Genomic DNA, 26,686 nt, shown 5'->3' on the forward strand with positions numbered 1-26,686 from the left:
TCTAATGTACATTCCATCCTGTTCCTAAGCACTAAAGTTAAATCCTTGTTAAAGTCCAAATTAAAAGAAAAAAGAACCAACAGTAATAATTGTCTTTGTAATAGATGATGCTACAGGGCCGGGGATTTGGCTCAGTGGTTTCGCTGTCTGCTGCGCAAGTGGAAGGATCTGAGTTCGATCCCCGGCACCAAAGAAAAAAAAACATGATGCTACATCTGTTGCAAGACTTAGAACTGACTCAGCCCTTCTCAACATTTTTTTTTGGTACTGGAGATCGAACTCAGGACCTTGCACTTTTTTTTTTTTTTTTGGTACCGGGGATTGAACTCAGGACCTTGCGCTTGCGAGGCAGGCAGCAGCACCACTGAACTAAATCTCTGGCCCCTTACCCACCATTTTGAATCACATCATTGCAGTTCTAGTGTACGTACCTTTGTCAGGAAAACATGGGAGGGCGTTTTCTACCTTTGAGCTAGACCAGTCTTTAAAATAATTAGCATGATAGTAGTGGAAGAGCTGTGGACCATTAGGGATGAGACTTGATTCTTAGTCAAGTTAGGCAAGCACTTTCAAATCTAAAATTCCATCTAGATTTCAATTAACTTTTTTCTTGAATCTCTAAGGATAATTTTTAAATGTACTCATTCAGAAAAAAATATTTAGAATAGACAGTAGTACCTGGAATTAGAAAGTGCTACCCTTGTGGTATTTAGTGAATCCTAATGTACCTGGCAGGATGCTAAGCCTTGCACTGGGGTGAGCCCAAGGCCTCATTTTCTTTTTTTTTTTACTTTTTGAGACTGGATCTTGCTTTGTAGTTCATGCTGAGACTGGATCTTGCTTTGTACTTCATGCTGGCCTCTAACTCGAGGCCATCCTCCTGCCTCGGCCTCCTGAGTGCTGGGACTACAGGTGTGTGCCACCATGCCCAGCTCAAACCCTTATTTTCCATCCCTGGCACCAAAGCATTTAAAAAGATACTACGTCTCGGGGATGTAAAGACGAATGTGATGTTCAGAGAGCAGGCACGACATAGCTGGTGTAGTAATTGTGTCTTCAGACATTCTTTGGGAAAGTTACTAAAAAGAATTGAGCAAGCCTACCTCTTCACCCAGCAGGGGACCACGGACTCCCACACAGGCAGCGCTTGATCCTAAGGCTCAGACTTTGCCACCTGGCCTGAGTTTAAGATTGGAGCACAGATGCACAAAAGATTATACAGTTATTTCCTAAAACCACCTGAGGCCACCAGGTATCAGAAATACGGTGGGAAAAAAATTTCCTCCACTTAAAAACAGTGCCAGCTTGGACTAAATTACAAATCTTAGTTGGTGAAGTACTTAAATAAGATGTGGTTCAGAGGCACTCGTAGAAGTTTCCTTTGAAGAGCTTAGCCTTGTGAGCACTTCCTGGGAAGTTTTATTTACACTGCCAAGTCCAGGGCACCGCTCACATACTTCTGCCTGGTACTGACCTGTGACTGGCACTCAGCAAGGTGAGGATGTTTAGGGATAAGGTGGGTTAGGGCAGCACTAGCCACCTGTGGAGTCCGTCATCTTTTCCAAGTCCCCACCTTGATTAAACAACTTGTTATGGGAGCTGTCCACAAGGGGCCATGGCCCCAGGCCTGCTTCCCTCCCATACAGGGCTCTGCCTATGGGATGACAATGGAGCTGATGGTACAAAGCTGGTGACCATGGTGTCCCTTAAATCTTTAGTGGCCCCTCATGAGGGAGTGGCTCTGAGCTGTCAAGGTTTAAGGGGATGGACAGAATCCAGTTGGACCTCAAGAGGCCACCCCACGGGCTGATGTTCTCCTAGTGCAAATGCCCCATCCCATCTTTAGGAAAGTTTGCTGAACAAGAATTAGTGGATCTTTGAGGTGTGTGGTCAAAGGTGAGATCCCCAGGCTGAGTTTCGGGAGAGGCCCTGGCCAGCGATGGCCATTGTTCTGCGTGGGGAGATTCGGTTCTAGGGGGAGCAAGCATTCTTATGCGGAATCCTGGGGCGCGGGGGCTCCTGGTCCCAAAGTTCTGTGGCCGTGGGTTGCGGGGAGGCCCGTTGGACCCCGCCAGGGCACGGGGCACTGGTTGCAAGAGGCCAGGGTCCGGGCAGCAGACTCAGTCCTGTGACTTGCCCTGCACTGCTAGGCGCGTGGCAGGGGCGCCCCGGGGACCTCACAGGGTCCTCAAAAGGCCCCAGAGGCAGGAGGAGGAGTGAGGGCGTGTTGGTCGCCTTTGTCTCTGGGGGCGCGCGTCGCTCCCAACAGCGATCGCGATGCCGCCTGCGACGCCGGCCACCAAGGTCTCCCTTAGGGAGCTTGCCGACCTGGCCATCGGCACCCCAGAGGTGGGCGCCGTCAACTTCACGGCCCTGCATACTCTCATTGTGGCCATGCTCAAGAACCTCAATCTCCAAGAGACTGTCATCGACTTCCACACCCTGTCGCCCAAGGGAGGCCGCTCAGTCGAGGCCCTCCAAGCCCCCTCTCGAAGCACCCTTTCCAGCGCGCCGCAGTTACACCACTCCAAAGATCAGCACAAGACTGCGAGCAGGTCGTCCTCCCACGCGCTGGGCAGCCAGGTGGAGGAGCTGGGCAGCCAGGTGAAGGAGCTGGGCAGCCAGGTGGAGGGCCTCACCAAGCAGCTCAAGACCGTGGACAGCCAGATGCAGGTGATCGCCGCCCAGGTGCAGCAAATCACCTCCACCTCCACGGAGTTAGGCTTCGAGGCCCCCACGGTGCTGGAGGTAAAGAACATGTCCATGCCGGACACCGAGGAGGCTCAGATAAGGTCAACGGAAGTCCAGGAGGATGTAAGGAAGGTCAGCACCTTCGAGATAAATAGGGAGACCAGCAGACCTTCTGTCCCCCAGGACTCCTCCTAGTCCTGGCGGGAGCTGAGCCTTGAGCTGGTGCCGAGTGGGGGTAGGGTTTTGGGGGGGTGTTTGAGCCCGGAGGGGAGCGGGCCAGGCCTCCTGTGCCTGTTCTACGCAGCCTTTCTCTGCCTTGCAGCCCATGAACCTGCTCCATGATGTTGTGGAAGATGTGAAAATTTTGAAAGAAGCCTACCAAAAAGCACAGGAGTTGAAACCACAGGTGAAGGTGTCCAGGGAGCCCTTCTCTGGAGTAAGGTGCCCCTTTCCACGCTCCCCTGCCCTTGCTCCTTTTCCAAAGCTCATCGGACACCCAAGAACCTGAGCTAATCCACAGACGAGCTGACAATATCTCAGAATAGTCTTAGAGTGAATTCCTCTTAGAAAGAAGTAAGCCCTGCGTAGTGGCACATGCATGTAATCCCAGCACTCAGGAGGCTGAGGCAGGAGGATTGCTGCAAGTTCCAGGCCAGTCTGGGGTACATAGTGAGTTCTGGGCCAGCCTGAACTACATAGCAAGACTCTATCTTCAAAAAACTGAAAAAATAAAATAAAATAAAAATGAGTTAAGAGGTAAAGCTGGCACTCTGTGAGGCTGAGACAGGAGGATTGCAAGCTCGAGCTAAGCCTGGGCAATTCAGTGAAACCCTGTCTCAAAAAATGAAAAAAGAGTTGAAGATGTAGCTTGGTGTGAAGGCCCTGGGTGCAATCCCCACACAAAGAGAAGGAGAGGAAGGGAAGGAGGGGGAGGGAGCAGAAGGAGAGGAAGTGGAGGAGGGGAAGGGGGGGGCTGTTCATGGGGGCACAAGCTGATAATCTCAGTGCTCAGGGAGGTTAAGGCAGGATGGTCCCAAGTTCCATCCTGGCTGGCCTGGACAATTTAGAGATACCCTGTCTCAAAAATTTAAAAACTAAAAAAAAGGGCTAGGAAAAAAATAAAAGTAAAAGTAAAAAAATTTTTAAAAGGGCTAGGGATGGAGGCTGAGGCAGGAGGATCACAAATTCAAGGCCAGCCCTGGGCAATTTAGCGAGATCTCGTCTCAGAATTAAGGGGAATAAAGGCTAGCTTGCCTAGTGTGCCTAGTGCCAATCCCCAGCACCACTAAAAATAAAAATAAAAACCAGGCAGTGGGCTTTGAAAGCAAAGGCCAGTCCACAAGGAGGAGGTTGGGATGCAGAGCTGAACATCATCGCCCTGTGGCTATGGACACAAGATACGGCAGGCAGGGGACACTCACCTGGCCTCGGTTTTCTTGGGGGAAGAAGCCACACAAATGGCTCAGAATAAGCCCTGTCTAATGAGTGTACACTTGCACTTCAACCCAGAGGGAAAAGAAGGAGCCACTGGGGAGCAAGTCTGGGGCAAGCGGAGCCCCAGGCATGGACGCACCCTGTGCCATTCCAGACCTTGTGACCTCAGACCCGCTCCTCTTTGCTCTGGGAACTGTACCCCTTTTTCTTTTTCAACTTTAAATGGTAGGGGATTTGTTTCATTTTGTTCTGTTTTTAATCTAATCCTAGATTTGGGAGGTTGGCACAGGGGTTCTCTTGAGGGCTTTGCTCTTTAAATGGCGTAGACACTGCAGAAGTCCCTGGTACTGGCTTCCTGAGAAGCAAAGTGGGCCCCGTGCAGCTGTGCTGGCAGCTTTGGGTAGGGGGTAGTGTGAGATGAACCCTAGGCCCAGAAGTTCTCACCCCTGAGGTAGCACTGACCTTTGGCACACTGTCCCCCTACCACCCCTATGGCACCCTACTTCCCTCCTCTTGTTGGCTGAGAAAAGAACTGGGAGCCTAGACTTACTGCAGGCCAGGTAAAACCGGGTAGGAACTAGAAGCCCTCCCTCCCCCCAAAGCCACACACATGCCTCCTTTCCTCTGTTCCCTCCAGTTGAGTGTGAGTGTGCGTGTGCGTGTGCATGTGTGTGCGTGCATGTGCATATGTGCAGGGGCCCCAGTTGGGATGCATGATGCTCATCTCTGAACTCTCCTTCCAGGAAGTTTTCCAGCGCATAGAAAAACTTGAGAAGCTAATCAAAGAACGCGATGATTTCCTGGTAACATGGGGGTGTCAGCCCACTCTGGGGGAGCGCCCTCCGGAGCACAGGGGGAGATATTCTCAGCCTGACTTCTCACTAGGGCTTGTCCCAACGTCCCTCTGCATGCCCACTGGCTCTGGATGCAGGGGCAAGCCCTTTCTATCCCTGCCCAGCTCTTCATTGGCTGCATATGTATTGCCTTTTATTGTCAGGAATACATGGGCCAGAAACTGACTTTGGTTCCTAGCGGAGAAGAAGTGACCATGGTCACCTGGGAAGAGCTGGAGGAAGCAATTGCCAATGGCTGGAAGGCCTCCCAAGTGGTAAGGAACCAGGGGTCCTGGGTGGTGATCTGAGTGGAGCTCCTCACACCTCTATCTTTTTACCACTGCACAATATTTTGGTATATGGATTTTCCTAATTTATTTCACCAGTTCCATATCTGGGTATCTTGCATATTTTTTCCAGTCTTCTAACAATTGTTCCGAGATGACATTCACACATGTGAATAGGATAAAGGGCTAGAAATGGACATGTGTTCTTGATTTAACTAGCTATTGCCTTCCATGGACATCGTTTCAGCTTAGACTTCCTCCAGCAACACAGGAAAGAACTTATTTCTTTTTTGTTTTGTTTTGTTTTCTGGTACTGGGGATCAAACTTAGGAGCTTCTGCTTGCCAGGTAGGCGAGGCGCCACTGAGCTCCATGCCTGGCCCTAAGAACTTATTTCTTAACACTCTTCCCTTCCTCCTAACACCTTATGTCAGTATCCAGTATTTTGAGCTTTGTCAAGCTGAGTGGGAGAATGATGCCTAAGTATAGTTTTCATTGCTTTTGTAGCTTTTCATATTTCCTTTACAGTCTTTCCTGAAATGCACAAGTCCTTTTGCTGTTCAGGGACCAGGATAACCAACCCTTGTGGGAGGCCCTTTGCTGATGGTGACTTTGCTTTGTTTTAGTTCTGATTTTCTTTCTTTTTTTTTTGGTACCAGGGATCAAACTCAGGACATTTTGCTTGTGAGACAGGTGGTGGAACCACTGAGCTAAAACCCCGGCCCTTACTTTGCTTTGTTTTCTTTCAAAGTAGTAAGGTTTGAACACAGGGCCTTTGGACTGAACTACATCCCTAGTCCCTTTTTTTATTTTTTATTTTGAGATAGGGTCTTGCTAAATCACTAAGTTGCCCAGGCTGGAGTCTAATTTGCAGTCCTCCTGCCTCAGCCTCCCAGAGTGCTGGGATAACAGCTGTGCACCACCATCCCTGGCTCCTAATGGTGACTTTTTTTTTTTCCTAATGGTGACTTTTGCACATGGGTCTGCATCTCCCATCCTGAGATGGTGTGCAGAATGACCAAATCCCCACTCTTTCTTCATCTGAGTACTGTCAACCTAGGTTATTTTCAGATGGCCCCTGCAGACCTGGATTAGCTGCCCCTTTGGTTCTGACAGTCTCATTCCCCCAGCTCTGTGCAACTGTGATCCTCAAACAGAATCACGCAGGGGCACAGACAGCAGAAAATCAGTGAAACTTTCAGTGCCCCAAGTGTTCATCTAGGAGAACGCCAAATACTTACTAACTGGGTTCACCAGGTAGCCTGCGGGTCTCCCCGCCCATCCTCGGGGGAAACAGCAGAGAGAGTTGCAAGAGAACGCTGAAAAACAGCGCCCTCTGCTGGCTCTGTGTGTGTGCGCGTGCGTGCGTGCGTGCGTGCGTGCGTGTGTCTGTGTGTGTGTTTTGCTAGGGGTAAAACCCAGGACCTCACATGGGCTAGGTAAGTACACGTGTTCGTTTTCTCTCTCTCTTTCTCCCTCCCCCCCCGCCTCCCCTCCCCTTCCCCCCCAAAGCTTTTTTACACACGCACCGCTATCATGTTGTTTTTAGTAACCAACACATTTTCTCAGGCGACAGCCGAGGACGACCACAAAACACATAAATACCTTTAGACATGTTTACTTCTCCAAAAGTAAGGAACACGTTCATTACTTAAAATGAAGAAATCAACTCCAAAGGCAAATAAGAGTAAATACAAATATTCAAAGATTTTTAAATCCCAGCAGTCTGGTAGGCAGAGGCAAGAGGATCGTAAGTTCAAACCCAGCCCGGGCAACTCAACAACTAAGTGAGAAAACTTGACTCAAGATTTAAAAAAATTTTGAAAGGCCAGGAATATAGTTCAGTGCAAAGGCCCTGGGTTCAATCCTCAGTACAGCATTAAAAAAAAATTGTTTTTTGAGAAGCAGGAGAATGTGTGGTAGGTGGGGACAGCTTCCTCCATTGCACGGCAGGGACCATCAGGAAAGAGGTGAGGCATCTCAGTCCATCCCGTGGAGGTCAGAGAATGCCTCAGACCCCAATCTTTACGAGTGCGTGGCCGGGGGACCCTCGAACTCGAATAAGTCGGGACTTGGCAGCACGTGGCTTTAAGGTCCGTGTGGGTTTCAGTGAGTGGTGGTGACTCAAAGGCCGTCATGATGCCTCTCTGCACGCATCATGAGCAGAGAGCGAGAGTGGCAGAGGGAGCACGAAGGGTGGGGGTGATGGATAGAGAGCAGCACCTCACGTTCGGGTAACCTATCCCAGGAAAGAGCTCGACTGCAATCCTCCACGGGTGGCGTCCAGTGACTGCAGAGCAGTTCCCAAGCGTAAGGAAAGTGCTCTTCCAGGACTTGGGTGACAAATAGTGAAAGACTCACCCACAGAGCTCTAGTCACTTCTTGCTTAATAAGGGGCTCAGGTGTGAAGCGCAGTGGTAGAGTGCTTGCCTGGCTTATGCAAGACCCTGGGTTACATCTCTAGCACTGCAAAGGGAAAATAAAAGGAGAAAAAGTTTCCTTTTCTGGGCACAGTGACACAAACCTATAATCCCAGCTACTTGGGAGGCTGAGGCAGGAGGATCACAAATTCAAGCCTAGTCTGGGCAACTTGGTGAGACCTTGTCTGAAAAAAAAGCTGAGCACAGTGGCACACATCTGTAATCCCAACACTTAGGGAGGTTGAAGCAATAGAATCACAAGTTCAAGTCCCACCAGGGCAATTTAGCAAGAACCAACCTCAAAATTTGAAAATTTCAAAAAGCCCTGGGGATGTAGGTCAGTGGTAGAACATCCCCAAGTTTGATTACCCAGTACCACAAAACACATAGAAAATTTAAAGTGCTGGGGATGTAGCCCAGTGGTAGAACACTCCTGGATTCAACTCTTAAGACTGCAAAGAAAAGAAAATTCCTTTGGCTTCCTGAGACCAAGATAATGAATCCAAATGCCAATGAGCTCAACTTGAGGGACATGTGAAAGGGGAGAAGTTAGGAATCTCCCGGTGACACTTTTACTAAGTCCAAGGGCCTTGCGGACAAGGATTCAAGTGTTGTCTTACAGAAATAGCGTGCCCAAGGGAAAGGATATTTTCTCTGTGAAGCTTTGGTGACCTGATAGGCTGAACTAAGAAGCAAAAACTAAAACTGTCTCTCTGCTTCCCTCTCTTTCTCTCTTTTTTCATGACGCTGAAACCCAGGGCCTAGTGCATGCTAGGCAGGTGCTTTACCACTGAGCCACATCCCCAGGCCTGAAAGTCTTATTTCTAAGCCTTCTTTGAGGACAAAGCAGTTTTTAAAAAAGTCTTTAACACTGGACAAGCTTCAGATGGCCAGGAAATGGTATTATCCTTTCTTGTTATCTTGTGGAATTCAAGGTCCAAATCTCATGGGGACCTTGGAGGCAAAAACTGGAGAAAAGGACAAATAAAGACAGGCACAGAGGCGGGGCATGAATCTCCCCTCTAGAACAAACACTTCGCTGTTGTGCACTCCTTGATGATTAAGGCACTGGATTAGAAACTCTTGGATTGTAAAGTAATATTCCCAGCACTAAAATGGGGACAAGACTACACAATATCTATTTTGAGAATACTGGGATAACTAAAGCCTTTTAAACAGCTCTGGTTGGGTTTGATTCCTGAGGCAAGGAATTGGGGAGATGTGTATTTTAGGTCAATGAATATATTATATTCCTGTAATCTCAGGACTTGGGAGGCTGAGACAGGAGGATCACCATGAGTTCAAGGCCAGCCTGAACTACTTAGGCTACTTTTTTTTTTTTAAGTCAAGTTGCATTTACCCTAAGCCCCTCTTTCTCTGTTTACCCTTTAGGTTGCAGTCATCATTTAGATATCTCCTGTTTTGGGATCAGAATACTGGAGCAATTCAGGGAGGTGTTTCACAAAATGTAACCTGATTTTAGCTGGGCAAAATGAGTATGTCCGACCTCACAGCACATCCCTAGGAAAGCAGAAATAAGGGTTTTGCATTGTATTGCGGCATGGAACTAGCAGGTTGTGGAGAGGGGCTCTCAGTGAAGGCAGTGAGGACAGATGGCCCCAGTTTAGTAGGAGGGAGAGTTGTCAACTACACCTGCTTATTGTTCAAGGTGCACAGAGGGAAGCGCAGAAGAAATGCACTTCTCCCTTCCCTGGTTTTAACTGTTCTGAAATCAGGATGTGTCAGAGTTGGTGGGGTTTCCTCATTACTTGAGAGTGTTTTCTCTTTCCTGAGAAAGGTACAGAAAATAATGGCATTTTTGGTTTTATTTTGTTTTTTGCTTTCTTGAGACAGGGTCTCACTCGCTATGTAATTCAGGCTGCCCTTGAACTCACTAGCCTGACTGGCCTCAAATTTGAGATCCTCCTGCCTCAGTGTCACGAGTGCTGGGATTGAGGCATGCATGACCAAGCCCAGCTTTCCATCACTTTTAAATATATTTTTTGTCTGCTATAGAATTCTAGTTGACATTTTCATGTATTGTAGAAAAGTGCTGTCCCACTGTGCTTACTTGTTTCCAATGAACAAATGTTGTTTTGAGATTTTTTGTTTTGTTTTGTGAGACAGAGTCTTGCTATATGTAGCCTAGGTTGGCCCAGAACTCACAGCGATTCTCCTGCCTCAGCCTCCCGAGTGCTGGGATTACAGGTGTGCACCACCACACTTGGCTCTCCAAGGAGCAATCACTGTCCTCCTCAACTTTACCCTGCATGTATCTTTTTCTCTAGCTGCTTTTTTTTTTGGTACCGGGGATCGAACTTGGGTCTTTGCGCTTGTGCAGCAGGCGGCGAAACCACTGACCTAAATCCCCAGCCTTCTAGCTGCTTTTAAGGTTTTCTTTTTGCCACTGATTTTGAGCCATTTGTAATGCGTCGTGGTGCCACTGTCTTCATTTCTGTGCTTGAATACATTAAGCTTCTTGTATCTCTAAGTTGATAGTTCTCATCAAGTTCGGAAAGTTTTTGGCCATTATTTGATTTTTTTTCTGTCCGCTCCTTCTCTAGGGGGTCCAATTGTGTGTATGTGTGTGTGTGTGTGTGTGTGTATGTGTGTATAACGGCTAACTGATGTTCTTTTCATGTTTTATTTTTATTTTTCTCATCTCATTTTAGACTGCTTCTATTGTTCTGCCTTCAGACTCGGTAACTCTTTCCCTGCAATGTCTAATCTGTCACTAGTGTCATCCAGCATAGTTTTCCTCTCATTGTATTCTTCATCTCCATTAGGTCTTTTAAAAAATACCTTCCATGCTGCTACTTAACTTTCTGCACATAAGAAAGAGTGGCAATACCTGTTTTAATGGCCTCCTCTGCTAATTCTAATGCTTGTGTCTGGATTGCATTGCTTTCAGTTGACTGAGTCCTCTCATTCTGGGTCTTATTTTCCTGCCTCTTCATGTGCCTGCTAACCAGCCATTGTGACTTTTTCTTTGTCCGGGGCTGGATATGTTTAGAATTCTTTTTTTTTTTTTTTTCCAGTACCAGGAATCAAACTGAGGACCCAGGCAGGCCCGGCGCCGCTGAGCCACATTCCTGGCCCTCGAATTCTTATATATCTGTTTGAACTCATCCTCCCAAGTGCAGTTACTTGAAAACAGTCTGGTCTTCTCAGGCCTGGCGTTTGTGGCTTTGCTTGGTGGGTCTTGTCTGGCGGGTTCCGCCTAGGGCTGGCTGCCATCTAGGCAGGACTTGTCTCAGTGCTCCACCCTGCACCCTCAGTGAGGAGCTTTCCCACACTGGCTGGTGAAACAGATCCTGTCCCCGGCTGCGTAAGAGTCCGTTCCCCGAGCCTTGCAGACAGTTCCTTCCCCAGCCGTGGGTAGTCTCCTCCAGTGTCTGCGGCTCAGAATTTCTGAGCTGAGCGCTAGAGAGGAAGCTCTGCCTCTCCCTTCTGCTACGCTGCCACGTGAATGCTGCTTGCCTTAACCTCCGCTAATGCCCAGCCACACTTCTGCCGCCTGGGGAGTCTGCAGGTCTCCATCTCCTTTTCCTCTCCCTGTGCTGCGGCTGGAACTACATGGTGGCAGTAAGCTGAGGAAATGGAAAGGCTCATGCTGTTTGTCTCACCAGCCTCTCGGGGATTTCTATCCTTCATTGCCTGATATCCAGGGTCTAGAAAGCTGGTGTTTTGTAATTGTTGATCTTTGTTTTAGTTTTGTTTTTTGGCTGTTATACAGAAGGGTAAAGCTCTGTTATTTCATCTTGGCTGGAATGGAAATAGTCTATTATTTGTTTTTGGTTTGTTTTTGATACCAAGGATCAAACTCAGGACCTTGAACTTTCGAGGCAGGCATGGTGCCACTGAGCTAAATCCCCAGCTCTAACATAGTCCATTATTAATTTTTAATGGAGCCATAACATTCCCTTGTATGTCTGTGTCTTAAATATACCAGCACACCGGCCCCTCTTTTGAGACAAGGTCTTGCTGTGTAGTCCAGGCTGGCCTTGAACTTGCAGCAATCCTCCAACCTCAGCCTTGCAACTGCTGGGATTACAGCTGTGGGCCACCACGTCCGGCACACCAGTGCCCTATTGATAATCTCTTCTCGTAAGCAATGCTGCCAACTGCATCTTTGTGTGTCTGTCTTGTCATCCTTTTGTGAGAGTCCATAGAGAAAATTCTCATCTATGGAATTTCCTGATCCAAGGGTGTGCTTGTTTTTTCATTTTGTTTTGTTTGATTTGGTTTGGTTTACTTGCCCCCCAGTATGCACTTTACCATCAGCAATTTGTTAACAGTGGGAGTCTTTATATTTTTAATTTAACTAATTACTTATGTCCTCTAGCTACAGATTCAGTCCAAATCCATAGATCAGTCCTATTTGCAGCTTTCCCTGTCTTTTATGAAGGAAATTACACGTATGATGGCATTTGCAAATGTACAGAGTCTCAAAAACCCAAGAATGTCAAAGTTTTTTTTTTATATTCAGCTTCACTCGGGAAGAGTGTTTTTATTCAAGGGTCCTAAATCCGCCTAATCAGATATCAGATCTTCTTCCTTTCCACTCTTACAGTACTTTTGACTTATAGTGACTGATTTCCTTCTTCTTGTTCAACCAGGGCTCAGAAACAGCGTTAGGACTTTCTAAGCGCAAAGTGCAGTCTTCCTTAACATCAAGTGACCTCATTCAAAGTGGGGTCTCCACCAAGTATACAAGTACTGACCACATTCCAGATTCCGCTGGTGGGCCACGTCAGCCCTTACCTGGATCCAGTGCCACGGGCCACCTCTATGAAGCAGTCACTATCAAGCAACGGGGCAAAGGCTCCTTTGCTCCTGGTAGAGAACAGCACACAAGGGCCCATGCTGAAGCTAATGCGTCAAGATTCTATCAACCTTCTATACCCCAATTTAGAACAGAGTCAGATCACCACAGGAGTAGAGAACAATTTACTTCAGGGTATCCCAGAAGAGATATACACACTGGCCCAGCTCAACAAGACTTACCCTTGGCCAGAGATCAGCCCATTGGCCAGGGCCAAGTCTATGTAAGGCCAGATCATCATGAATTAGGACTACCTGGAATAGATCAGCTGGGATTGCCATATGCTAGCACTACACTACCTGGTGTGGTTCCCATCAGTGTGAGTCAGCTTGGTATGCTGCCACCTCAAATGGATTGTCAGGGATTGGAACCACTTGGCATGGATCAGCGTGGGGTGGTGCCACCATTGGTACCTGGCAGAGATCAACAAAGATCAGGACTACCTGGTACAGACCAGCTTGGTGTGGTTCCACTCAGCCCATATCAGTATGGCATGATAATTCCTGGCACAGACCAATGTAGTATGAAACAGCCTGGCATGCCTGAGAGTGGTATGAGACCACTTGGCATAGATCAGCATGGATTTGTAACATTGGGTGTGAATCAAGGAGGACTGGTCCCTCCTGGTGGGGTTCAGCAAGGATTGGAACCTTCTGGCATAGACCAACATGGATTGTCTCCAGTTCCTATAGACAGACATGGTTTGGTATCACCTGGTTTGATTCAAGTTAATGCAGATCAACAAGGCTTTGTGCAGCCCAGTTTGGAAACATCTGGCTTTATACAGCCCGGCACAGAGCAGCATGATTTGATTTGGCCTGACAGAAATCAGAGCACTTTGGGGCAGCCTGGTACATATCGGCCTGGCTTGGCCCAACCTGGTGCAGAGCAGCATGGTTTGGTGCAGCCTGGTGAACACCCACCTGATTTGGTACAACCTGGTAAAGATCAGGATAGTTTGATCCAACCTGGACTGGATCAGCGCAGGTTGATACAACCTGGTACAGTTCAGCATGGTTTGACACAGCCTGGTGTAGCTCAGCTTGATGTGGCCCAGCATGGTGCAGATCAGCATGGGTTGGTCCACCCTGAAATGGGTCGGCATGATCTCATGCAACCTGGGACATTTCCTAGCGGTTGGGTGCAGCCTGGTGCATATCCACCTGCTTGGGCACAGGCTGGTGCAGATTCACATAGACCGGTCCAACCTGGTATAGGTCAACATGGTTTTGTACAGCCTAGAATGGATCAGAGTGATGTAGTGCAACTCGGTGCAGATCAACAAGGTTCAGTGCAACCCGGTGCAGATCAACAAGGTTCAGTGCAACCCGGTGCAGATCAACAAGGTTCAGTGCAACCCGGTGCAGATCAACAAGGTTCAGTGCTTTTGGTGCCACCTGGAATGGATCAGCGTGGTTTGGTGCAACCCGGAATGGATCAGCATGGTTGGAGACAACCCAGTGCAGATCACCAAAGCTTGATAGTTCCAGGCACGGAGTTGTGTAGATTTCCACCATTCCAGGCAGATTTGAGGAGCTTGAGATCACCTCACCCATACCCATATCCTCGTGGTATGGTACCTCCTGGACAAGAACAGCATGGTCGTTTGTCGCCATTCCTAGCCAGTCAAGCCTCATCATCACCACGTACAGATAAAGAATCTATACGTCCTGACCAACAGTATTTGGTATCACCTGGCCCAGATCAGCAAGCCCAGATATACCCAGGTGCAGTTCAGCCTGGTCAAGAACATCCTGTCTGGGACCAACAGGGCCCAGGGTATTCAGGCTATGGTGGCCCAGGGTCCCTGGGTGTTGATCCACGTGGCCGGGTTGCTTTGGATCCAAACAGAATTCCTGACTTTCCTGCTCAGACTGAGTCAGACCAAGATGCCACCTCTGACAGGAGTCAAGACTCCCTTAGCTTTCTCCACCAAGTCTCATCAGAAAGAAGTGAACCCAGGAGTGGGACCCAGAGTGAGCAACGTAATTCACTGGAGAAACTGGCTCCTAACTTCCCCATGGCCTTGGAAACATTTCGTCTGATGGGAGAGCTCATTGGGCTCTATGTGGAACTGAAGGAAAATCTGAAGGATCTGGATGAGGAGAAAGCTGGCCAGACGGACAGAGAGAAGATACAGTACCTATTCACACTGATGGGTGAGGAAAGACCATTGTCCTGTGTTCGGTTGGTGTGATCTTTTTCAACCCTGGCTGCTGCACACCTTCTTGAGCCCCTGAGAATAGCATGTCCATTCTTAGACCTTCTGGGTTCTCCCACAGCCTTCAGGGTCCACGTAAACAGGTAGGCAAGGCAAAAACTAAACCAGTAGGATTGAAGCAGATTCTTGCCTTTGTCAGAGGAGCTGCCTGGCAAGTAGCTGGGGGAGCTGCTGGGGGAGGGAAAACAGTAACACTGGGAGATGGGTAGGAAGAGAGAATGCCAAAGAGTGAAACGTAACATTCACCTGTCACAACTCTAGGCCCTGAGGAGAATTCAGATTTTAGTGATGGACGGAAGTGGTGAGTCAGTGCACACAAGACCCTTTAGGACCCCAAGCAGTGGGTGGGTTTTTGTGGGCAAAAGACAGTTCTCTTCTCCTCTGCTCCCCTCTTGTCCCAATCACCAGGAAAGCAGGATGAACTGCTATCTCCACTTCTCTGGGGTCACTTCATTGTTGTGGGCTGGAAATGGAGACTGGGAGCCCACTGAGGATCTAACCCTTCTGACAGCATGGCCTCCATTTTCCACAGTCAAGAAGATTCTACTCCCTGACCTGCAGGAACAGATGAAGACCTTGAAGGCTTTGCCCAAAGAAGTTCATCAGGAAAAGGCAAAAGTACGTCAGAGAAAGTCAGCCTCCTCTGCCTTGTAGCCCTTTCCACTCATGCTTTGATGACAGTCCTTTGCCACTCACTGCCGTCTCACTGGGTCTCTGCTGTCTGTCAGTTAGGAGGCGTACCTGGGTATTATGCCCATTTCCTAGATCTAAAAATGGACACCCAAAGCCGTTAGCACACAGTTGAGTATGCAGTTGCCCCCAATGTGGGACTTTCTGGAGTTAGAGGGCTAGATCTTCAGTCATTCTCAATGCTAGCTATCTGCATCTGTGAGATCGATGGGCGGCTGGATGGTCAGAAGAACCTGGACTCTTGTCAGGGAAGGTTGGGTAGGGGTTAGAGAACGGGAGAGGGGCTCATTTGGGCTACAGGGCTACAGCCAGGGAGTGGGGACTCGGGCTTGCCTGATTCTCCTCTTCCACTGGGCTTGCAGGTGGAAAAGGTCCAAAGGCTCCTGGAGGGCGACGGCGAGCAGGTAGCAGGCGAGGAGCTGAAGGCTGGTCAGCTAGCCCTGCAGCTAGGCCTCCTCAGGTGACACGTCCCACCCGGTGCAGCTGCCAGACTGGCGACACCCTCTCAGGCTGGGAGGTGGTGGCACCCTTCGGTTTCCTCGTGCCCTGAACTGACCTCTGCCTGCGACCTGGATTGTACTTGCTCTTCAGGTTGCCCACATCTCATTCGGGGAACTGGTAGAAGTTCTCCTACACCAACTCAGTACTGGGGCTGAAGGGGCAAGCTACTCCTTACACTGTCCCCAGTTTGAGGCAGACAAGGCCACCCGCATGAGCCCCTGCTGTGCAGGGCCCTGTCCCACTGTCTAGCAGCCTCGGGGCAGCACACTGTGTGCCCCTTTTGGAACAGGAGCAGGGCCCAGGACTCCCAAGACAGGGCTGCCAGGGGTGGTGAGCCCCATCATTGTCCTGTACCCCCCACAGCTAGGGGTCTGCACCACCAGCTTGGGTCTCTGGGCTGGCAGTGACCAGAGCCAGGCAGTCTCTCTTGCATCACAGAATCACCGTGACTGACATTGAGAAGGAGCTGGCTGATCTGAGGGACAGTCAAGAGCAAGGCAAGGCCGCCATGGAGAATTCGGTGGCTGAAGCCTCCCTGTACCTTCAGGATCAGGTGAGGATTCCATGGGTTGGCTGCAGGTAGTGAGCAGGGCCTCTCTCTGCTCAGAGACCAGGCCCCCATGGGTGAGTAACTGTGAGTAAGGCTCAGGCCCTCCAGATGCCAGGCCGGCTCTGAGGCCAAGGGCAAAGGGTACTGAGGCCTGGGCACCTCCCTCTGAATCTGTTTCGTTACATCACTTACACATCGTGCCCTTTTTGGAAATGATGAAGGCATTTTTAGTGCACTCACAAAGCTGTATAACCATGACCACGCTGTAATTCTAAGGCGTCTCATCCCCACGGAAGAAGGCCTGTACCTCTTAGCAGTGGCTCTCCCTCCATCCTTCCCCTAGACACACAGGCCAGCCTCAGCTCCTTTTTTTTTTTTTTTTGGTACCGAGGATGGAACTCGGGACCTTGCACTTGTGAGGCAGGCACCAGAACCACTGAGCTAAATCCCCAGCCCCGAGCCTCAGCTCCTGACAACCACTCATCCTCGTCTGTCTCTACGTATTTGCCCCTCCTGGACATTTATCTGATGGAAATGAAGTCTTGTGATATGTGGCCTTTTGCCTCTGGCTTCTTTCACTTAGTAATGTTTTCAGGTCCAGGCATGTTTTAGCATGTATCAGTTATTTCATTTCCTTTCTTTTCCCGTTCCTTCCTTTCCCCCTCCTTCCTTCTTTCTTTTGCAGTACTGAGGACTGTTGCACCTCAGGCCCGCCCCAGACCACAGCCACTCCCTCCATCTTCCTGTGGCCCGGTTTTGTGCACATCTGTGTCCCTTTCTACGTTGTCCCTCGCAGCCTCTCATACCTCTCTGCCATCCCACCCCCAATCAGCTTGCCTGTCTCGCACACCTGACCCCAGGTGGCTGTGTGGAGGCTTTCAGCTTCATTACCCAGACCAAGACAAGTGGGTGCGGGTCAGCTACACTCCTCTCAAGCCAAGAAGCAGGTCCGGGTTGGTTGCTGTTGAGCCAGCAACTGGGATCGATCCTGAGCAACAGCTCGCTCGAACTGGGATGCAGAGGAGAGCAGGAGAGCCAGACTGAGCCGCTCTCTGAGGGGCAGGCTTGCACCCCTCAGGCCTGGAGAGACCCCTGAAGTACAGTGTGGTTGTCAGATCCCTTGGTCACACTGCTGGTTATGCACATGCTTGTGGACAGAGCGTGTACAAGTCCACCGTTCACATCCCAGTGCTTGAGCAGAGCCTGAGTGTTTATAGGCTGGCGTGGACAGCACAGGGCTGTGACCTACCCACAGCCCTGGCCCCTGCATCTCTCCTGCTCACAGTTAGACAAGCTCAGGACGATCATGGAGAGCATGCTGGCCTCCTCCTCCACACTGCTGTCCCTGAGCATCACCCCACACAAGCCCCTGACCATCTTGGCACCCAGCCAGATTCACCCCGAGGCCACCTGCCCAGCCTGCAGCTTGGACCTGAGCCACCAGGTCAGCACACTGGTGCAGCGCTATGAGCAGCTGCAGGAAATGGTCAGCAACCTGGCTGCCTCCCGGCCCTCCAGGAAGGCCAAGCTTCAGAGCCAGGTGGGGCTGCACTCCCCTCCCTCCTGGGGCAGCCAGACAGTCCCCAGGGGAGGTGGTGGCTGACTGCGCTCTTCCCTCCCCACCCCGAGGTCTTTGGTCTTGCTGGTCAGTTTCTCATTGTGGTGCCCTTTAGCCAGATCCCACCAAAATCCCTGGTCCTTGCCAGGCCTGGTGGCACACACCTGTAGTCCCAGCACTCAGGAGGCTGAGGCAGGAGGATCACTAGGAGTTCACAGCCAGCCTGGGGTACATAGTGCGTTCAAGGGCAGCATGAACTACATATAGTAAGACCCTGTCTCAAAAAACAACAGAACAAAACAAAGTCCCCAATCCTTCCACAGCAAGGGTAGCAGCAGAAGTAGCTCTGGCCACAGGAAACTGTGGGAAGAGCTGGCCCGGTAGGTGGGTGGGCGGGTGCCACATGACACAGGGACTTAGGCACAGTTGCAGGAGTCACGGACTCACCTGGCCACACCAGTCTTCCCAACCCCTTCCGGATTCCCTCCAAAGAGCAGGCTTGCCAGTGGGGGAGGGGAAAGCCACAATCCTTGGGTCCTGCCTCCTGGACTTGAATTCAGATCTGACTCAGGGAAGGTGGGGAGATGATAGCCCACACCTCAATTCTCAGAGGCCACAGGATCCTTGAGGCCAGCCCAGAAGGACGTGGGGGATTGACACTCCCATCCTACTGGGGATACAACTTTTAATGGGAAACTGTGAGTGCCACTGAGGCACTGAGGGAGGGGTCTGAAGTGCACTTCCCTGTTGGGCAGTGCTTTAAGGACCAACTCATTAGGGGGGCGCCTAGTGGTCACCCCAGCAGCCTCACAGTGCCTTCCCTGTCCCTTCTGAGCCAGGATGAGGAGCTGCTGGGCCACGTGCAGAGCGCCATCCTGCAGGTGCAGGGCGACTGTGAGAAGCTCAACATCACCACCAGCAACCTCATCGAGGACCACTGGCAGAAGCAGAAAGACATTGATGTGAGTGGTCCAGGCTGGGCTGAAGGTTGGCCCACCCACCCCTGCCGCCCAGCTGGGGGCTCTTCATGCACTGCTTGCTTGGGCCCCAGGTGCTGTACCAGCGCCTGGAGAAACTGGAGAAGGAAAAGGCCAACAGGAAGCACCTGCAGATGGAGATTGAAGTAGTGAGTTGCCAGCTGGGAGCCACCCTGTCCTGGAGATCTGGCTGGCCAGAGAAGGGCAGGGAGCTGGGAGTGGAGGATGCAGGCTCTTGAAAAGCTGCTGGGCAACAGGGATTGACGCCTGGGGGGAAGGGACCCTGCCATGGCTCTCTCCTGCGGGGCCTCCCCACCCCTTCTCCGGGCAGAAAGCTGACAAGAGCGCCCTAGCGTCCAAGGTGAGCCGGGTCCAGTTGGATGCTACCACGGAGCAGCTGAACCACATGATGCAGGAGCTCATGGCCAAGATGAGTGGGCAGGAGCAGGACTGGCAGAAGTTGCTGGACAAGCTCCTGGCAGAGATGGACATGAAGGTGAGGGCAGCCTGGGCAGGGCCAGTCTCCACTGCTAGGGCCCTGCCAGACCCCACCTGCTACCCTGGCGCTTGCCTGTGCCCACCCACAGCTGGACCGCCTGGAGCTGGACCCAGTGAAGCAGGCGCTGGAGGATCGATGGAAGTCACTTCGGGAACAGCTCAAAGAGCGCTCTCCCCTCTACCAGGCAGATGAGGCAGCCGCCATGCGGAGGTGAGGAGGACTGGAAGACCACAGGAGGCTGCCACGCTGTGCTGGGAGGCAGGAGGGAGGCTGGGGCGCTCCCAAAAGCAGCTCCTGCCAGTGCACAGCTGGTGCCACCTCGGACTGTCCTACAATTGGAGGGCAGAGTTTAGAGCTGGAAGAACTTCTGTAGCTCAAGCCCCTTCAGATGACAGTGGAGAAAGGGAGCGGAGGGCGCTGCAGTCCTAGAGCAGAGACAGCTCCTTGGGGGACCTGGCCTGCCCTGGGCTTGAGGCCCAGGATTTCCACTCTTGGCCACCAGGGGGCCCCCAAGGCCTAGACAAGGCACCTTTGGGGCCCTGGGAACCCTGCCAGCTTTGGGTTAGGTCATGTCTGGGAGCAGGTGAGTTTCAAGGACACAGGGCTCAGATTTGCCACCCAGGTGGGCCAAACTTGCAGTCTTCCAGCCTCTCACCTCGGTGCATCCATTCCTGCAGGCAGCTCTTGGCTCACTTCCACTGCCTCTCCTGCGACCGTCCTTTGGAGACCCCTGTGACCGGACGGTGAGTGCCCCTGCCTTGCCCGGTGCATCTCATCCATCCTCTCCTGCCCCGCCTCTGTCCCTCTCCCTCCCTTCTCTCCCCCGCTCTGTCCCAGGTGGGCCTTGCAGGCAGGTGGAACACGAGTGTGGGTGGCGGATGATCTGGGTGACAGGAATTCTCACATTCTGACCCTCCCCTTCTCTCTGTGTCCCTGTCTAGAATCATCCCGGTGACCCCTGTGGGTCACGCCCTGCCTGGGCACCGGTCCATCCGCCCCTATACGGTGTTTGAGCTGGAGCAGGTCCGACAGCAGAGCCGCAAGTAAGGGACAGTGGCACCATGGGCAAAGCTGTGGGTGGGAGGGTGGAGCAGAGACAGCCCGGGGCGGGGGGAGGCACCCTGGATAGAGCCTCCTCCTTAGGCTGGGGGCCCCTAGACAGATTATCTCCCAGGTCTTTTTACCTCCTCTCAGCAACCCTGGGCCTGGAAAGGGAGGTATGGGCATCACTCAGCCAGAGGGTGGGTTCCATGAGCGAGCTTGGTAGTGACACACCTCAGGGTCCTTCCAGCTCCTGCCCTCCTCTGGTTCCCCCAGCCCCCAAGGCTGTGGTTCACAGTAGAGTACGGCTCTTTGGGACCCCAGGGCTTCCAAGTGCATAGGGCCAGGTGTGTGATGACATTCGGAAGCTGGGACTGACCACAGCTCGTGCCCCCTTCATCTGTACTTTGGCCCCTTAGAAAAACCTTTCCTGGCAAGTCTGGCCCAGCAGGGGTGACTTGGAAAGGGCTTTTCCCCTGGGGCAGAGCTGCCCAGGGACTCCCAGCCCTAGGCCACCAGCCCAGGACTTCTAACCTTCCCATACTGGCTTCGCCCACACACAGTCCCACTGAGGGCCAGAGGCCCAGGCCCACTTATCCCAGGGAAGGGAGTGAGTGCCTCAGGGTCTGTCTGCCGCTGGACTGACCTCCCTCTGTGCCCCGGACCTAAGCCTCAAGCTGGGCAGCACTTTCCTCCCTCGGGGTGACCAGTCAGCGATGGAGCAGAGTGTCGGGCGTTTGCGCACCATGCACTCCAAGATGCTGTGGGACATCGAGAAGGTACAGATTCACTTTGGAGGCTCGGTGAAGACCAGCAGCCAGATGATCCGACAGCTGCTGCAGGCCCACTGCCTCAGCTCCCCCTGCTACAAACGGTAAGCGACGGCCTCACCCTATGTGTGTGCACACGTGTGTGGAGCATGTGTGCAGGTGTGTGTGTGTGTGTGTGTGTGTGATCCTCCAGTGGCAGCCTCGAGGCTGCTCTGCTCACCCACCTACAGTCCCCGGGTCCCCTGTTCCTGCCTGACTCCTGGAGACCCCCGGAGAGCCGTCCACTTCTGTCTGGATGGCCCCGCCCGAGGCACGCCCCAGTGACCCCATGCTGTCTGCATCCCAGGGGGCCCAACTCTGCGGATCACACCTGCTCAACCATGGCCCGGCGCTGCGGGGGCAGCCACACTGTCACCTACCCCTACCGCCGCAACCGCCTGCAGCACCCGTCCCAGGCCTTGTACGCCCCCGAGGAGATCCGGATTGCCATGAAGGTCAGGGAGGAGGCCCCAACATGCTCCAGATTCCGAGTCTTTCTGGAAAAACCACCAGAAATCACCTCATCCAGCCCTCTGCCTTGAGGCAGTTTCTCAACCACCCCCAGTTTCAGGCCCCAGCCTCTCACCCTCTCGGGAAGAAGAATGAAATCCCAGCCACCTGGCCAGCAGCAGCCACACTGCCTCCCACCCCAGGCACTCAGAACGACCCCTGCCCGCCACCTTGTGTGGCCCACAGTGCCTGGGAGGGTAGGCTCTGAGCACCATTGGGTGCTGGGAGTAGGAGTCAAGAGCGCCCTGCACCCTGCTTTCCTGGAGGCAGCACCAGAGGAAAGGCTCTGGGCACTGCCGAGGTAATGGTCGCACCCCACCTCCACAGCATGCCGAGGTGGATCTCCTGGGCCTGGATGGACATATTTACAAGGGACGGATGGATACGAGGCTGCCAGGCATCCTGACCAAAGACAGTGAGTACTCACACAGCCCAGAGGCCCTCCAGAGTCCTTTGGTGGGTTCCCAGGGACATCTGCTTCTTCATAGGTCATGCCCTTCCCTATTCCCTGCCCCAAAATGTTCACATGTCTCCAGAGGCCCCCAGGTCAGTGTTTTCCGGGACAGGATGGCTGTCCAGCCTCAGCTGATCACCTGGCATGTGGCAGCCCCATCTTTTCTTGCCAGCCTCCATCCTCAAGCCACTGCTGCCACTTTCCCTGGCCTCCATTCACAGCATCATCCCAGACAGCCTCTACCTCCCCTTCTTCAAAGCTCAGCAAAACGCCGCACTTGAGCCCCCACCCCCTGATCTCCCATGCCCTGAATGCCCACTCCCAGCTCTCCCTCCATCCATTCCTGAAGGCTGCGTGCTGCTCGGCACTTCCCATCATGCCTCACAACCTTGCACGCAGCTTCCCCACTGCCTCCCGTCCTAGGCTCGCCCAGCGCCTGGCTCACAGCTCACATACCCAGGTCCTCAGGGAATACCTGAGTGAGCCGGTGGATGGAAGAACAACAGATGACGGTGATGTGGGGTAGACATGTGTGAATGAATGAAGGGCTCAGACAGGCAAACGTACAAATTCAGACTGGCAGCCCTGTCTGCTCTATCCCAGTGGGTCCCCAGAGTTCTCCGTTGGGTGTCTCACAACTGACTCTGCCCACTGGTCTCCTCCTCAGCCTCAGGGATGACGAAACACAAGCCCAAGCAGTCCCTCAGGGACACCAGCCAGCTGCTCTCTCGGCCTCAGAGTGCTCAGATATTGGCTGGCAACAACTCAGGCAGCTTCCTCCTGGATGGAGGGCTCCTCTGCACAGCCTGGGCACTGTGCCCAGGCGTCTCCTTCCTGCCCCACAGCCCCCTTTCCAGCCCATGCTGATTTATTCCTTTGGAGCCAAAATGGGACTGAGGGGCAAGAGGGAAAATCCAGCTACTGAGGGTCAGATCTGTGGGGTGGCTACTGCTGCTGTCCCATTTCACACAAGAGGACTTAGGATGAGGTTGCACCCAGGTCTCGGGCTCCAGGCCCAAGTCCTTCCCTGCTCACACGTGTCCACTCTCCTGGAGCCAGTGCTCAGGAACTTGGTCTGAATGCTGTGGGCATGAGACCTGGCCAGGTCCTGGGGACCCCTCATTCTGACCCTGTCCTGGAGGACCCCCTCCCCACCCCAGGCCTGGAAAGTCCCCAGAGTCTCTGGTCTCCCCTGAGCCTCTGACCACACAAGGGCCTGGAGGCTGGATCACTACCAAGTGACTAAGCAAGTCTCTCCCCTCTGCAGACCCCAGGGTCCCTATCTGTCCTCAGGAGGGTACAGGGTTAGTGCTTCTCAGTCTGGGCACCAGGGCGAATCAAACACAGGTGCAGACCTGCAAAAAAGTCACGCATTGTCAGGGATTTAGCTCAGTGGTTCCGCTGCCTGCCTCGAAAGTGCAAGGTCAGTTTGATTCCCCAGAACTAAAAAAAAAAAAAAAAAAAAAGTCACGCATCCATGGCACCTTGTGGATGCATGCAGGAGGGTCAGAACCCCTGGGCCCCCTGGTTAAGAGCCAAGCTGGCTGTGCTGTGACATCCTTCCACTCATGTCCAGAGAGAGCCTGTGGCTAAGGAGGGAAGAAGAGGAACCGGCACGTCGTCATGGTGACGATGGTGCCTCGCCTTCACCAAGGGCTTCTACTGCCCGGGTGCTGTTCCACAGCTTTATAGTTAAACCACTTTTAATCCACATGCCAGCGTCAGGAGATATGAACCACTGTGAGCCCTAGTTACAGCCGAGAAAACCAAAGCTGAGAGAGGCTGAGGTACTTGCACAAGGACACACAGCTAGGAAGTGGTAGAGCTGGCTGGAATTCAAAGCCAAACTGTCGGGCCTCACAGCCAGGGCTGGTAACCATGGAGAACGGGCTGCGGGAGAAGTTTCAGTGATTTTCTTGGGGGTACCTCGCTTCATCTCCTGGCATCCCACTAAGTCTACTCCAAGGGCACCTCAGATATAGAAGCAGGAGAGAGGAGGATGGGAGTCTTAGGAAAACTCTCTGGGCCTCTGTGTGTCAGTGTTGCCTAAACAGTCCCCATGTGTCAGCGCAACAGCACCAAAGTGGCTCCCGGCCCCTGCAGTAGGGCGTGTCTACTCACTCGTCACTCACAAGGGCTACGAAGGCCTGTGTCCTCAGGCGCTCATACACACACTTGCACTGAATACCCGTCCCTCAGCCTGGCTGAAGGCTGCTCCCACCTCCCTGGGCTTCAGGTCCTTGTGGGCACCAGGAGTGAGGGAGAGTAACCCGGACCTCCTGTCCTGCAGTTTCTTCACAGTACCGACAAGGCAGACCTGTCTCCTCCGTGGGCCGTCTGGCCCAGTCCGATATGGCCCACCCACCCAGCCCCAACCTGCAGGGCAGCCTCCCAGGGCTGGAGGTAAACATGGATATGCCTCCCGGGGAGGGGCTCAAGGAGCCCACCAGGGGCCCAAGATCCACCACAGCACAAGGAACAGAGGTCTAAATAAAGTCTGGGAAAGAGGTGGTGTTGGGCTTGCTTTTTTTTTGGTCTTTCCAGTAGTGGGGATTGAACCAAGCGCCTTTGCACTGAGCTACATACCCAGCCCTTTATTTATGTACAATTTTTTAAATTTCCAGGCAGGGTCTTGCTAAGTCACTAAGTCGCCCAGGCTGGGTTCAAACTTTTAACCCTCCTGCCTCAGCCTCCCAGAGTGCAGGCAAGGGCCACACCTGGCTAGAGGTTCCTTTTTGGCCCTGTCTCAGGAAGACTGTGGGAGGCCTCCGGGGCTCCCCCAGCTCTGCTGAGAGCAGGTCTGGTTTGTAGTCTGAAAGTTACATCTCCGTTCCCACAGGCTCAACTGATTTAAGTGGCTTTCTAAGGGTGTCAGGCTTCGGGACAGCTGGGCATTGCACCCCAGGGTGGGGAGGGCAGCTGACCTCTAATGGGGGGGGTGCTGGCCCAGGGCACTCTGGGTAGGCTGAGACCCATGCAGTCATGTACCCACTGTTACCTTGGAGATGAGGGTAGAACTGCCTGCTGTCCCCTACTCCCCAACCTGCAAAGCAGTGCCACCAGCCGGAAGGCAAAACCTGTAGCCACTGAGAAGGGTTCTTGCCACGCTGTGCTGGCCCCACCTCCTAAGGCCCTGGCAGAGAGGCTCAGGGCACAGGCTAGATGCCAATGGCTAGGAAGATGGGGTACAGGTTTCTAGGGGTAGTAGACACGTGTGCAAGGTCCAGCTCTAGTCCTGCTCACCTGCACACTAGCTGCAAACCTGAGGGCAGAATTCGATGCTGTCCCAAGTCAGTTTGTGCTCAAACAGCCAGCTGAGGTGACAGAGGAATAAGGTGGGGCTGAGTCTAAGCTGGGGCAGCGGACTGCAAAGGAAAAGCCCCCAGCACCCCTGCCACATAGCTGAACCTCAAGAAACAGCTGTCCCCACCTGAGCCCAGGAAGCCCTGAATCATCAAAAGTGTTTCTGCCTCCAGTCTGTTCCCACTGGGTGGCCAGAGTGGAAGTAGGGGCTTTCCCCACCCCCAGCTCCCAGCACTCCCTCTCCGATGGGAAAGGGGTGTCTGGAGCAGGAGGCTCACCTTGGGGTGTGAGAAGAGGGGGAACAGAATCATACAGGAAAGAGTGGCAGGAAACAGGAAACGGCCAAGAAATAGATTTCTCGCCCTTGGCTTGGTGTGGGTGAAAGTAGGCCTGGCTAGGGGGTTGTGTGGAGTTGGGTTTCCCTGAGGGAGCACCCCGATCTGCAGACACCATGCCTAGCTGTATACTGTAACCTTGTGCTTGCAGCCGGACTGGAGGAGGAGCCCCTTGGGTAGCGGTCCCCCCAGCCCAGTGCCCTTTTCTCTGTACACAGGCGGCAGAGCCAGGCCAACCCCAGCCACCTCAGCTCCTGTTTCTCCCAGGCTCCACTGTGGCAGTGAAATGTCAGAAGGTCGGCTCAGTTTCCCTGGCCTACAAGCCAAATTCACTGGCTTGACAGGAGGGCGGGCCAGCCCTTCTCCCCCAGGGCTTGCTCCATGCCGAGAACCAGGAGCCACCCCAGGCTGCCTGCCCGCACTGGCCTGCACCTGGGTCCCTGCACCCTTGGCGATGTCACAGCCTGACCGCCAACAGGCCTGCCAGGGGCTTCCCCTTCCAGCTTGGGAAAGCACAGGTGGGCAGGGGCAGGGGTGAGGCTGGGAGGAGCCTCAGGGGTTTCCAATCAGGAAACAAAACTGAAAGGACGAACCCAGCTTTCCAGTACAGCCATGTGTCACACGGGGGAGACGGGGCAGCCAGGACTCAGTTCTGCTCTGCTGGCAGGAGGAGATGACCAAGCCTCAAAGCAAGCTGGGGGCCTGCCCCCTGGGCCCCTCAAGTTTCACTTCACCTCGGGCCTCTCCTC

General features: G+C 52.7%; 1 protein-coding gene across 3 annotated transcripts; it reads left to right on the forward strand.

Moving 5' to 3' along the window:
• Nucleotides 1-60: 60 nt before the first annotated feature.
• Nucleotides 61-26,382, forward strand: Qrich2 (glutamine rich 2). 3 transcript variants are annotated; one of them, XM_004860748.4, is made up of 19 exons: nucleotides 61-2,823; nucleotides 3,014-3,097; nucleotides 4,869-4,928; nucleotides 5,123-5,233; nucleotides 12,284-14,648; nucleotides 15,243-15,328; nucleotides 15,763-15,860; nucleotides 16,340-16,454; nucleotides 17,737-17,991; nucleotides 18,849-18,971; nucleotides 19,061-19,135; nucleotides 19,318-19,482; nucleotides 19,574-19,695; nucleotides 20,163-20,228; nucleotides 20,427-20,528; nucleotides 21,197-21,400; nucleotides 21,643-21,790; nucleotides 22,173-22,260; nucleotides 24,590-26,382. In XM_004860748.4, the coding sequence occupies exons 1-19, from the start codon at nucleotides 2,278-2,280 to the stop codon at nucleotides 24,787-24,789; spliced, it is 5,013 nt and encodes a 1,670-aa protein (XP_004860805.2). In that variant the 5' UTR covers nucleotides 61-2,277; the 3' UTR covers nucleotides 24,790-26,382. The 3 variants fall into 3 exon arrangements, with proteins under 3 accessions (XP_004860805.2, XP_021096666.1, XP_021096669.1); XM_021241007.2 differs by lacking the exon at nucleotides 24,590-26,382 and having other exon boundaries at nucleotides 22,173-22,978; XM_021241010.2 differs by lacking the exons at nucleotides 17,737-17,991; nucleotides 24,590-26,382 and having other exon boundaries at nucleotides 22,173-22,978.
• Nucleotides 26,383-26,686: the final 304 nt, after the last annotated feature.

This window comes from Heterocephalus glaber, unplaced genomic scaffold, assembly GCF_053883595.1.
Source record: "Heterocephalus glaber isolate CG9 unplaced genomic scaffold, H.glaber_assembly_v1.0 deba00000937, whole genome shotgun sequence".
NCBI lineage: Eukaryota > Metazoa > Chordata > Mammalia > Rodentia > Bathyergidae > Heterocephalus > Heterocephalus glaber.

What these genes read in the sequence shown, in the direction of transcription:
- Qrich2 (XM_021241007.2), top strand. Translation starts at nt 2,278, where the DNA reads ATGCCGCCTGCGACGCCGGCCACCAAGGTCTCCCTTAGGGAGCTTGCC. An exon ending in AGAAGCAGAAAGACATTGAT is followed by an intron (nt 18,972 to 19,060) that starts GTGAGTGGTCCA and finishes CTTGGGCCCCAG; the next exon opens with GTGCTGTACCAGCGCCTGGA. An exon ending in GTCCGACAGCAGAGCCGCAA is followed by an intron (nt 20,529 to 21,196) that starts GTAAGGGACAGT and finishes CCCGGACCTAAG; the next exon opens with CCTCAAGCTGGGCAGCACTT.